At 38.7% G+C, this 13,183-nt stretch overlaps 1 protein-coding gene across 5 annotated transcripts in view; it reads right to left on the minus strand.

Moving 5' to 3' along the window:
• PCDH15 (protocadherin related 15) overlaps window positions 1-13,183 on the minus strand; it is a 1,497,017-nt gene that overhangs the window by 378,979 nt on the left and 1,104,855 nt on the right. For all 5 annotated transcript variants that reach the window (XM_030569599.1, XM_030569597.1, XM_030569596.1 and 2 more), the window contains one exon: window positions 5,942-6,148. In XM_030569599.1, coding sequence (XP_030425459.1) covers window positions 5,942-6,148 — 207 coding nt within the window. The remainder of the gene's footprint in view (window positions 1-5,941; window positions 6,149-13,183) is intronic.

Raw genomic sequence — 13,183 nt, forward strand, 5'->3', positions numbered from 1 at the left:
GATTGCAGGTTAGGCTTGATGCCAGGAAAAAAAATCTTTGACTTGTAAATTGAGCAGATTTGATATGGAAGACACTGAGACAAACTAAATAATGGATCACTATATGTCACATTGTGATCACTATTATAAATATAATCTTTTTTTAAAATAAGGATTGTACACAAGCACTACCATTCTTGATATTCTTGGGTATTTGAGGTCCTCTCTGCCAAATTGTCTGCAAAGGTCTGAGCAGATCAGAACCAGCAATCAGAAACCACTCAGAATAGTGTAAACTAATAACATGCAGCTAAGACCCACTTCAAGTATGCAGAACTAACCTCATATGGTTTATCTTGCCACTATTTAGACTATTTATTGTTATGCATCTGATAAGTAATCAATGTCGTTTTCTGTAGCAATGACAATTTATTTTGTAACAGGATATATATTTATTTGCTGAATATATAAAACAGTTGTAACATATCCCTATTAAAACTCCATTGACTTAAGTGGGCTTACAGCAGAGATGAATATGGCCCACTGTAGTGATGTGTTACAGGCAGACTTTACTGCCAAAGTTTCCCAGCTTTACTGAAATAAAAATGAAGGAAAGAGAAACCAAAGCACACAATTCCAACCAAAATATAGTTTCACACACTCAACACCCAGTACCTACAGGAATGGCATCTGATACAAGCTACAAAATAAAACAAAACAAACGTATAAAATGAATAAATACAAACAAAACCACATATACAGCAATGATGTACCTTATGAAAATGGAAAAAAAATAACAGTTACAAATCTGAAACAATTAGGTGAGCTGCAAAAAGCTTTCACAATGCACACTGAGTCCGTTTATACTGAGCCTGGGTTAGAGTCTGTTCTACTTCCAAATCTCAGAGCAGCTTCTTGAAAATTTGTAAATCTGAGAAGGTGGTCACTTTCAGTTCACACAGCACAGTTCCCTCTTACTGAAGTCATTTCCTTTACAAAAAAAAATCCTATAGAATTTAATAGGGATAATATCAATAGCTTCTACAGAATTACTCTTAACAGTGACAGAATCAATAGAAATGATATCTCTGCAACAGGTTTTGAACCACCTCGTAAAATTTGATAGACGGGATACCATTCTCTATAAATTTCTAGAGGACTTCCCATAAGTTTCCAGAACAACCTCAGTATCCAAGAGTGCTCTTGGTGGCTTGTCCACACACTTTCTGCCCCAACCTTGAAGCCGATTAACTCCTCTAAGACAGCAGAAGGCAAATGACTGAGCCTCTTCAGGGAAAGAGCCCACATATGGGTCATTTCCCAATCCTATAAAGGATTCCTCTTACCCATATTGTGTAGTAGAAAGCAGCAAGAGGCTGCATCTGCAACCTAAACTCTGGCTGTACAGGGCTAAGAGACAACCCAAATCCCTTGCATGCAGTAGAGCTGCATCTCATCCCCTAGAACACTCTTGATGGATTAAGGCAGGACCATATTGTCATACCCAGATACCTGCTTGGATCAGGGAAGTTGCCATTCAGCACTCCAAGGGAACCAGCAAGTTAAAACCATCCTGCCATGTGACAGAGCAGATAAGGGTGGATGGGTGGGAGAGGCATATTATATCACCATCATTCTAATGCAGATAGCACAAGTATGGAAGTTTGTGGAATTTTTCTTTTTTTGTACATTATTGAAACTTTGCAAATTGTGTTGTCTATTCATCTTTTTCACCCTAGTTTTATAATCCACTCATAAGCTACTTCTTGTAAAAACTCCAAACTGTTTCATATGCCTCTTCTTCAATAATAACTAGCACAGAGTGCAATTTTTACAATGTGATGGAATAGCCCACACGTCTAGGCTGATTAGCCTACAGGATATCAATGACTCATGAACCACATCAACCAGATAATCCTTTGCAGTTCTTTGAAAACATATCATCTTCAAAGAAGCAAAAGAGGAAGAACCCACAGTTCCAGTTGGGGATGGTGCAGATGGAAATGTCTTATTAGCTTATTGAAAGTCTCAGAGGTCTCCTCTTCTGCAAATGATCCCTTGGATAAAGAACACAGTACAATGATGCCAAGATGACAAAGCAATGCAAGAACAATTAAGAATAAAAGATAACTAACAACTATCTTCTTAGGTGATGGAAGATCCAGCTAGGAGACTATTTCTTGGCTGTTTTTTGGAGACCCTACTCTTAGGCTCTGACTTTCTTAGCTGAGGGGATTACATAAGGCGAATATGTATTTCTGGAAGGTGTTTGGATACTATGATGAGAGTGGTATAGGAACCACAGTAGAGCAGAACAAAGCAACGGACCCATCTGATCCCTAGTGATAAGGTGTTCCAGGTTTTAGTGTGTCTGTAAAGGTAAGTTAAGGTGTTCCAGAAGGTTTCAATGTGATGTACAACATTGTGCTGTATGTCAAAAATGTATACACTTGCTCCAAGGTTCAAGAATAAGTGAGCAGCAGACCTACTGAGAGTATGCAAGTGAGGATAAAGACAGAAAAGAATAGTAGTGATGTTACGGCAGGGGGCTCTATTATAGACCACCAAATCAAGAGGAGAAAGTAGCTGAGACATTCTCCAAACAGTAACAAGATTAATGAACACACATGAACTAGTATTAATGGAGAGATTTTAGTCTTCCAACAGATATCAGGGAAGTTAATACAGCAAAACATAATATGTCCTGCTAGTTCTTAGCATGTGTAGGGACAACTTTCTGAATCAGAAAGTTGAGGAAACAACTACAGGGTCATGCATTTTGGATCTGGTTTTGCCCAACAGGGTGAATCAGTTTCAAACATAAAGGTGGTTGGGAACTTGGGAGGAAGTGATCATGATCAAATAGAGTTCAAAATCTTAAGGAAAGGAGAACATGAGAACAGCAAAACAAGGACACTGGACTTCAAAAGGCAGATTCAACCACTCAGGGAAATAGTAGCAGGTCCCAGGGAAAAACCAGTTAGGAAGGAAAGGAGTTGAAAGGGGGCGGCCAGTTTCCTAAAGATGTAACACTAGAGGCTCAAATCAAGCTATTCTGATGCACAGGAAATATAAGAGCCACAGGGACAATGTGTCTAAAAACCAAAAGGGATACATACAGGAAATGGAAGGAGGGCTGTTATGTTATCTGATTAAAATATGACCATACAGATCATTGTTGCAACGACTGTTATATAATTGCAACAAACCTTGTACAAAATGTGGCATGCAAGATTGTCTATGGAAAGGTTATGACTTGCTGGAAAATATGATTTTTTTTATGCTATTTGTATGCAGTATCAACTTTTTGTTATTTGAAGTTATGCAGTATTGGCTCTCTACCTGTATTTCAACTGTTTGCTCTTGAGGGTAATGCCCACAAGGCTAGTTAGCCAGCACATCTTGGAGGGACTATTCAAATTAAAAAGTTACAAAGAGTCCTTTGGCACCTTACAGAACTAACAGAAGTATTGGAGCTTAAGCTTTCCTGCGTGAATACCCACTTCGTCGGCATGATGAAGTAGTGTAAATTGCCCGAGGCAGGTGTAAATCTGCGGCAAGAATCAGTCTCGAGATAATGTAGGTTATTTCCATCAGGGAGGAGGATGAGGCCTTTCTAGCAGTCTGACCAAGTGGGTATTCACACCACGAAGCTTCTGCTCCCAATACGTATGTTAGTCTATAAGGTGACACAGGACTCTGTCGCTTTTTCACGATCCAGACTAACCACAGCTACCCCTCTGATACTATTCAAATTAAGTGACTCATCAAGGAGCACTTAACTTATAATGGAAGATACCTCTCTACTCTTAATGGACTTTCCTGCTGTGACTAGGCATAATCATGCATGGTCATGTGACTTGTACATTTGACTCTAAACACCATATTGTTACTGTAGTTTTCCACAGTAAGAACAATGTGATTCCCTCAACATGTCAGAAGCTATAAAAGGCCCTGGAACATCTGTTAATATAAAGGTGCTAATAGAGTTATAAATGTTAATGTAGACAATGGCTCAGCAATAAATTATTAGTCTTGCCATAAACACTGCATATGATGGAAGGTGCTCAGATAGTACAGTGATGGGTGCCATTATATATATTAAAAAAAAATTGGATGAACACCTCCCCGCTTCAGTTTACTTGGTTCCCAAAGTATTTATGTGGCTTAATTAAATATATGCTATTTAAACAGCCTACTTAATTATAACAGCAATGGACAGTGCTGCTATAATTACAGGTCCGCCAACAATCCCATTTATATGAAGACAGTTTTTGAAAGCTTTATAACTGGACAAGGGCTGAAATTTAGGTTAGATGGTTCAGGAGTGAAGACAACTTTGGGCAGGTAGACAGAACTTCAGGTTCTCAAGCCACTAACTCTCCTATTCCTCTCTGGTCTGTCTAAAATGCTATCGCCAAACTACATCTATTTCCCTACACACAGACCTTGTCTCCCCATATTTTCAGTCTCCACACTGGCTTCCCCCTCTTCTCTCACTTAATCTTCAAGTTTCTCTTCATCCTAAAGCTTTGGCCTCTTCAATTCAGCTTCATTCTTTATGACCCCTGCCTTTTCTTTGCTCATTCCCAATTTCATGCCTTCTTTCTTCCTGAAAATACTGTGAGTTCTAAACTAAATTCCAAACTTGGTACATTTGCTGTTCAAGCTCAGTTTTAATTCTGGAAAAACAAATTCTGTACTGTTACATTTCCCCCCCTTTAAAAGCAATACAAAATAAAATTAAAAAAATACTGTTCCAATGGTCACAAACAGGACAAGGTTGCATTTGAATAGAACATTTTACATAGCCTAGGCTTCTGCTTAGTCAGAACAACATGCTTTAAAAATTAGATTATCCTTGAAGAGCAAGCATTTTAATTACAGTGATAAAAAAAAATTAAAAGTTTTAAACCTTTAATCCAAAAATATTCTAAGGGGGTTGTGAAACCCTAACTTCTGCCAAGTTCTTCTGACCCAAGTACACAGATAACCTTAGCTGTAATGGCATATAGTTCAAATGTATAGATGTTTCAAACCAAATTCAACCATGGTGTAAGCAGATGCAACTCCCATTTAAGGCTCGGGGTTGAATTTAGCACTTCATACCTATATTTATAGAAGAGAAGACTAACGTAAGCAAGTTTTTGCTTCACTGGAAGTTGCAACCCCTTCCAGTAAAGCTGAATTTGGCCTGAAGGATTAATCTCTCTGAGACATATAGGACCTGAATTATCACTGTGTTACTCTGTCATTGGAGTCAGACTGACACAAAAATGGATCAGCTCAGTGCTGAATCCAGGCCTGTGGTGAATCCAGTGCTAAATCAGGCCTGTGGTGTTCAGAGATGGGGAATACATTAAATAATTTCCTGTGCCACTTCTGTGTTCATTTTATGCAAATATACACACAAACAAATTCACTGGCAGGAATGTTCATGACAATAGCAAATTTTAAGCAAGTATTACACAATAGTAACCGAAGTCAGTTTTGAACTCAGAAAAGTACTTTCATTGGAAACCTGGAAACATTCAGACAGCTAAGAAACATACATGATACCATGTAACCTGTAAATCATTGTATAAACCTCTATGCAGGCAGCATCAAAATGAACCACCACAGCTGAAGTTTCAAATATTGACTACTCACAATGAAGTACTAATAAAAAAACTCCTGACCAAGTTTATCTGCAGAAATGATTCGGCAAATAATTTCAAATAGTGAGTAAGCTTTTTTTTTAATCATTTATTTGTGGATAATTCAAATTCATTCACTAAATTACTTGCTATATTATAAATAAGTGAATAAATAAAATAAACTATGTACTGTATATATGTGATAATTTATCTTATTTTAAAGGCTACACTCACATTTTAAGTTTTTAAAAATGGACATTTCTAAGCCTCTATAAAAACTTTAAACACATACGAGGATGGTTTAGTAAAAAGAAAGAGAAACACACCTCTTCTACATCATTGTCCAAAGCTATGATTTGTAGTGGAGAAGTCAAATTCTGGTTGTCAGAGATGGTTGTGCCCACCGGGGAGGACTCCAGAATAAACCCCTCATACAAAGATTCTGTGAAGTAAGGCTTCTGATTGTTCTCATCCAGGACTTCGATATGTAAATTGGCAAAGGCAGGAAGTGGATGACCATTGTCTTGTTCTGCCTAAAAAGACACATATCCAATTGGCTATGGACTCTTTTTATATAATTTATTAATCTCTTTATAGAGTATATAATTGACTCAAGTACAGCTATGAATAGTCAATAATTACTACTGCTTTACTTTCAAGGGTAACAATATTTTCACACAGATAGCTAATATTTAGTATTTTGCTGCTTATTTTGAAACATCACATCTGAGAAAAGACATATATATATATACTAACCAAAGAATTAACGAACAAAGCAGATACTATACATTTAATCATGTTGCCCACTGATTTTAATAACTAGAGAGAAACTAGTTATGAAAAATCTCTTGCAGTGAAGATGAGAGAAGCCACAAATCTGTGCATAAATGTATTCACTGGATGATATAATTACCACCTAGAGTTTAGGTGTGGGCAAACTTTTTGGCCCGAGGGCCACATCTGGGTATGGAAATTGTATGGTGGGCCATGAATGCTCATGAAATTGGGGGTTGCAAGGCAGGAGGGCTTTGGCGGAGACTGTGGGCTCTAGGGTGGGGCTGGGGATGAAAGAGGGTGCTCCAGGCTGGTACCAAGGGGTTCAGAAGGGGGAGGGGGATCAAGGCTGGAGCACATGATTGGGGCAAGGGAGGGGATCAGGGGGCAGGCTCCGGGCAGTGCTTACCTCAAGCAGCTCCCAGAAACAGCGGCATGTCCTCCCTCCAGCTCCTACGCAGAGGCATGATCAGAGGGCAATGGGAGCTGTGGAGGTGGCACTTGGGTGGGGGCAGCGTGTGAAGTCCCCTGTCTGTCCCTACATGTAGGAGCTGGGGGAGGGGGAGATATGCCACTGCTTCCAGGAGCCATGTGGATTGGGGCAAGACCCTAATCCTGTTCCCCAGCTGGAGCACCACTAGCCAGAACCCATAATTCCTAGTCAGGTAAAAATCCTCATTTGGGACAGCGGAAGACATTAGGAAGCAAAGCTCCTATTGTTTAGATGACTATGGCAAAAGACTCCGAATACTTGACAGAAACCCCCCTTTTAAAAGAAAGTCAGGAACGCACTAAGCTGTAACTAGATATGCCTTGTATTTTCTCTTGACTGTGCCAAATTTGCACACATTATTGCTTTTCAGATACAATATCTTACATATGTGGCCCAGAGGTTAAAACTCACTGCAAAGCAGTTTTACACAGTACTAGTTCTGATAGACACAGATTGTTGTATAATTTAGAATCCTTTGGAATAGTAAAATGAAAAAAAACATATTTAAAATATGAAGGGAGAAAAAACCTATTTTCTACTGATTCCTACATTATATATTTATGCGTTACTAGGAATGGACTTGATGCTTGTAATAAATGAGGAATTATAATACAAACCCTCTCTACCTTTCAAGAGATTTAGCTGAAAGGGGGAAGGGAACTTGACTAAAATTTCCCTATATGGTATAGGATACCTTTTACAGTTCTTATGTTAGAAAAGAATAAAATACATTTTGCCCTGTCTCACACACCATATAACCTCACTGAATTTGATTTAGCATGTGAGAGAAGTTTTTTAATCTCCACTTTCTTGCCTTTCAGGATTTTACCAAATATAGATAACTGTGTACTGTATGCATGCAAAATATGTGACATTTTGTGTTAGGACTCAGAGTAAACTCAGAAATGAGATGAGATACCAACACTTATGTCTCCCTTGAGGAAGAGGAGTATTTTTCCCTCCTCCCAATTTCTCCCCTGATATCCGTGAGAAGTCTCACAGAAGTATGAGTTTAAATCATAAATATACCAGTAATTACTTCCTTACGAGCACTGCAAAACTCCCTTACATTAACATATGCTGCTTAAGCAGACAGAGTGTTGAAAATCTGAAGAGAAGTCCTGTATTTAAAGAGAAATCTTCCAATAAAAATTCAAACTGAATGCAACCAGGAGGGGACTAAGGAAAAGAGACACAAAGGGAGCTTAATTTAGCCTTTTGGCTTCTGGTTATATTCCAGGAACAGCATGAGTACTTGCTGTTTTCCTTCTCTAAGATTTTACTCATGAAAAGTCAACAGAGAAGTCTGAGGAGCCTTGTTTGATGATAGTTACTTTTTAATCTAAATAATCAAATGGAATTAAAAGTGAACATATAAGTAAAACACTAGCTACAGAAGTTCACTGACATATTGATATGTATTATTTGTAATATACTTAGTGGAATTATTTTCTCTGTTATATTATTTAAACAAATACCACTCTCAAATTATTACTATATTCTATCATTATAAATTGGACATTCAATTTACATACAGAATTAGAACTACAAATTACAAGTATTTACATATACGTTCAGACACAATATATACTTGCATGCTCAAACCAAATATTTTGAAACTTTATGAATGTGATATTATTTCAATAATTAGCAATACACATCTTTTAAGTAATAATTTCTTCAAATAGTTTTTTTAATCAATTCATTTCAGCTCACTTAGCACCTCTTTTTGTAGGCACTCTGTGTATATCTGAGTGCTTAAGTTAAAGAGGCAGTAATGTTTGGAGAAATAGAATTTTTAAGTGATATGCTTGAGCACTCGAGGAAACTAAATACTGACTCCTCATAGAGCACTGTTTGTGACCAATTCAAAGACTTTAAAATGCTTGGAAAAAGCCTTGATTAATTTTAATAAAAATACATCCAAAGAAATCACAATATGCTACTGGTTATTCCATAAGTAGAAAAAAAAAAGAATAAGTTAGTCATTATGAATAATTCACTCAGCTCTAAATGTATGCTAGATGACCAAAAAACAGGTTTTGTACACTTGTTGCCTGGGTGCATCTGGCCTTTATCTCCAACATTTGCCTCAGGAAACTGAATCAGAGATAAAGATGTAATATCATAAGATTATGAGAAGTTTCCAGATTTACGGTTTAAAACAATTCTGACTCATGACTCAGTTTTAGCTGTGTTTGGGCCTTTTTTTTAACCATGAACATATGGATTGTTTCTGTTCACACAGATTTTGTGAAATATATTTGCTTGTGAACAAAGGTATTCATTTATTAAAATAATTTTTATTCACTCTTACTAAGTTATTCTCAGGTTTAAAAAACTTCAGTTATCTAAACAAGAAACAGAAATACTATGTGACTTAGATATCCAATCACACAAAGAATAATAAAAAATCAAAATGCTCTGCAGATAGATCCAAAGGCTGTAATTTGTTTGAATAAAATGATTTGATCAAGAATTACAAATAAAAAACATCAGGACAATTATGGTTAGTTTGTAGATTTTATTTGAATATGAGTAAAAGGATAAATTCACAGAATCAATTATTTATCTGGAACAGCATTAGTTTACACTGTTAGTCTACAATGCCATACTCAATTTCTTGGGAGGTATCCAAGTAGCTTCTCATGTTTCATTCTTTCATTTTAAAAGATGCAGTTACATACAACATACATTTGTTTCAGACACTTGGTTCTCCTAGTAAAAGGAAAGCTGAAAACAAGTTAATTATCTTCATGCCTCCTTTAAAAAAAAACCAACAACAAAACTCTGACTCCTTTGTTTCTGGATTCAAAGTGTTTCCGCTTGCTTGCTTTTCTCTTTGGGTACCTGCATTTACTGTGCTTTTAAAGCATTTGCTCATGCTTTATTTGATTACACCATAAGGGGGCAAACAGGGAAGCCTAGCCTGCCAAAAACCATGTGCATCACAACCCAATCACAGTGGAGATGCAATCCACTTTCAGGTTGTAGCCCGCTCTCTAGCTGAGAACCATGGGGTTATAATAGACTCTTGTAAACTATGCTTTTCAAGGATAAAGTTCAGCATTCTGTTTGCAGGACATGTTCTCACACGCAAGTGAATCCTATGAATAATTCCTATTACATTAATACCAGAACGAATTTTCTTTCTATTGATTGTAGATGAGATTATTATATTTGAAAGTATAAATATTTTATTATCTAGTTTCTTTACTGGCTACATTCTGAAACATTTAGAATGGACAACTTTGCATTTTTTTCCAAATACAAAAAGCACTGCTATTTGGGGTACTATGGGTCACAGTTTATCTTATATTATTTGTTTCATTTAAATACAACATAAAATAATTACTATCCTGGGCTCTCATCAAACTTGTCATTGATTAAAAAATATGACCCTAGGCTTGGATGACTGCAGAATAATTGGATTTTGCCTTAGGATGTTGTACCTCGTGTTACTAACAGTCAGTGATCCTTCCAGGCAATTATGGATTGACTCTAATGGATCTCAAATGGAGTCCACTGTTTCTCAGTGAAAGCAAAGTAGTCTATAATTATGGTGACGAGAGGGTTTAAAGTGAAGAAAAATTAAGGTATAACTCAGGCCTTCATCAGGGCCATAAGGATATGGAAAATCATCTATGGGGGAAAAAAACTCAAACCAAAAACCTAATGAAGCCGCCTTCTCCAATACAGCTATTTAGTTATAAAGACATTTTGACTTTTTGTATGCTGTTTTACTAATCACTCATAACAGAGCAGCCAGATCCTTTACATTATCTGCAAAGGACTGATTATAGTGTAAGTAAGTATCAGAATAATCCTGAGACAAAATAAAATAAGAATTGTTAAATAATGCTCAAATCAAATATGTTTAGTCCTATTTATCATGTAAACTGCTGTAGAATGGTGCAATGATTTTATATATTAAATGCAGTTTGCAGTATTAGTATATTTATAGCAATCAATCCATACCTTACATCAGTGGTTCTCATTCAGGGGGTCTGGGGCCCCCTGGAGGCTGCAAGCAAGTTTCAAGGTGTCTGCCAAGCAGGATAAAAGTTAGACTTGCTGGGGTCCAGGACAGAAAGCCAAACCCTACCACATGGGAATGAAGGTTGAGGTGAGGCCCTGAGCCCCACTGCTCGGAAATTAAGCAGAAGCCTGATCAATTTAGCTCCGCAGTTCCCTCTGTGGCATGGGGCCCCTGCCAATTGTCCTGCTTGCTACCCACTAATGCCACCTCTGGCTTTTATATACAGAAAAGCCGTTGTTGTGGCACAGGTGGGCCATAAATTTAAACCAGAATCTGAAAAGGTACAACTGACTATATTACTAAACTTGAAAAAATGTTCTGTACATAATCAGTATTAAAATATGAATATCTGATGAAAGCATTAGAAGAAGGATTTAATCAGACCCCACTGAGCCTGATGCATTACATGTTGTGCGAGAAAGAGATAACTGCTGGTCTACACTGAAAAGTTACATCAGCATAGCTATGACTCTCAGAGGTTTGAAAAATCCACACTCTTGAGAGACTTGGGGTTTGTCTTCACTACGGGGGAGATTGATGCTGCTGCAATTGATGTAGTGGGTGATGATTTAGCAGGTCTAGTGAACACCCTCTAAATCGATGGCAGAGTGCTCTCCGGTTGACTTCTGTACTCCTGCTCCCCGAGAAGAGTAAGGTAAGTGAATTGGAGAGTGTCTCTCATCAACACAGAGCAGTGAATATACCAGGATAAGTCGACCTAAGCTACGTTGACTCCAGCTATGTGTATGTGTATGACTAGCGTAAATCAGGTCGATTTACCCCGGTAGTGAAGACAAGCCCTCAGTTAAGCCGACTTAACCTCTGGTCTAGACAGCATTAGATCAACAGACAAATTTTTCTGTCAACCTAGCTACTGCCTCTCAGGGAGGCAAGGGTGAAAGTAACTGAGGACACTTACTGGTATGGGTGGGGGGGTAGCTCTGGCCCCCAGAAGAGGCGGGGCCGGGGTTCAGAATCCCTGAGCCAGCCCTTGGATCGCACCGCCTGGGACTCCCATGTTGATTTAAAGGGCCCAGAGCTCTGGACACCACTGCTGTGGTAGGGGCAGCGGTGTCTGGAGCCCCGGGCCCCAGGGCTCCCTTTGTTCCCCCACCTGTCAGCTGCTGGGGGGAGGGGGCAAAAGGGGCAAGGATGTTAAAGCGCTGCAGGGTCCTTTGCCACGGTAGTGCTTTGAGGATCCTTAAAGTGCTGCCGCAGCAAAGGACCATCCTTAAGGCTCCGCCACGGCAGTGCTTTAAAGTTGCTGCCCCTCCCCCTATCCCCCAGCCCCCATGTCAGCAGCCCTGCCCGTATGGACCCTACTGGCAGGGTCCCTGACAGGGGAGACAAAAGGAGGCAGCACTTTAATGTGGGCTGGGTATGGGTTCTATTCAGTGTTTTTCCACTGACTGTGAAGCATTGAGGGGGTGGGGCACAAAAAGGAGGCAGAAAGCTCCCTACTGCAGGAGAAAAGAGGAATGGAGACAATGTGGGGCAAGCAGTGAGACATCTCCCAAGGAATGCTGTGGGGGATGAGGGACTACGGACTAAAATGGAAGGCAGACCCCAAGTATCCAGAGTTGGCGCTAGCTACCCTGTGGTTCCCAGACTCTCCAGGTTCAGAAAATCACGTCCTCTCTCTATCTTTCTGCAAGGCAATAAAATACCTCTCCCTCTCAGAGGAGCTGTCATAAACAGATAGTTAAGGGTTAATGTCTCTTTTACCTGTAAAGGGTTAACAAATAGGGAACCAAAAACACCTGACCAGAGGATCAATCAGGAAACAAGATACTTTCAAATCTCGGTGGAGGGAAGCCTTTGTTTGTGTTTTTGGGGTTTTGCTTTGTTCTCTCTGGGTCCTGAAAGGGACTAGACATGCAACCAAGATTCTTGCCAATCTCCCTGCTACAGTCTCTTATATATTCAGAATAGTGAGTATTAAGCAGAAAGGCGGTTATAGTCTTTTGATTGTTTTCTGTATTTGCAAATGTGTAGTTTGCTGGAAGTATTTTAAATTGTATTTTGCTGGGGGGGGGGCTTCTCTCTAGTGTCTATAAGCTGAAAGACCCTGTAACTTTTACCATCTAAATTACAGAGACAACTTTTACTTTTTTTCTTCTTTCTTTTTATTAAAAGTTTTGCTTTTTAAGACCTGTTTGATTTTTTCCCCTTGTTGAGGCTCAAGGGAATTGAGTCTGTACTTAACAGGGAAGGAGAAGGGAGGGGAGAAGGGTGGAATCCCTTTGTTTCAGATTCACAGAG

This window comes from Gopherus evgoodei, chromosome 7 (genome assembly GCF_007399415.2).
Source record: "Gopherus evgoodei ecotype Sinaloan lineage chromosome 7, rGopEvg1_v1.p, whole genome shotgun sequence".
Classification (NCBI taxonomy): Eukaryota; Metazoa; Chordata; order Testudines; family Testudinidae; genus Gopherus; species Gopherus evgoodei.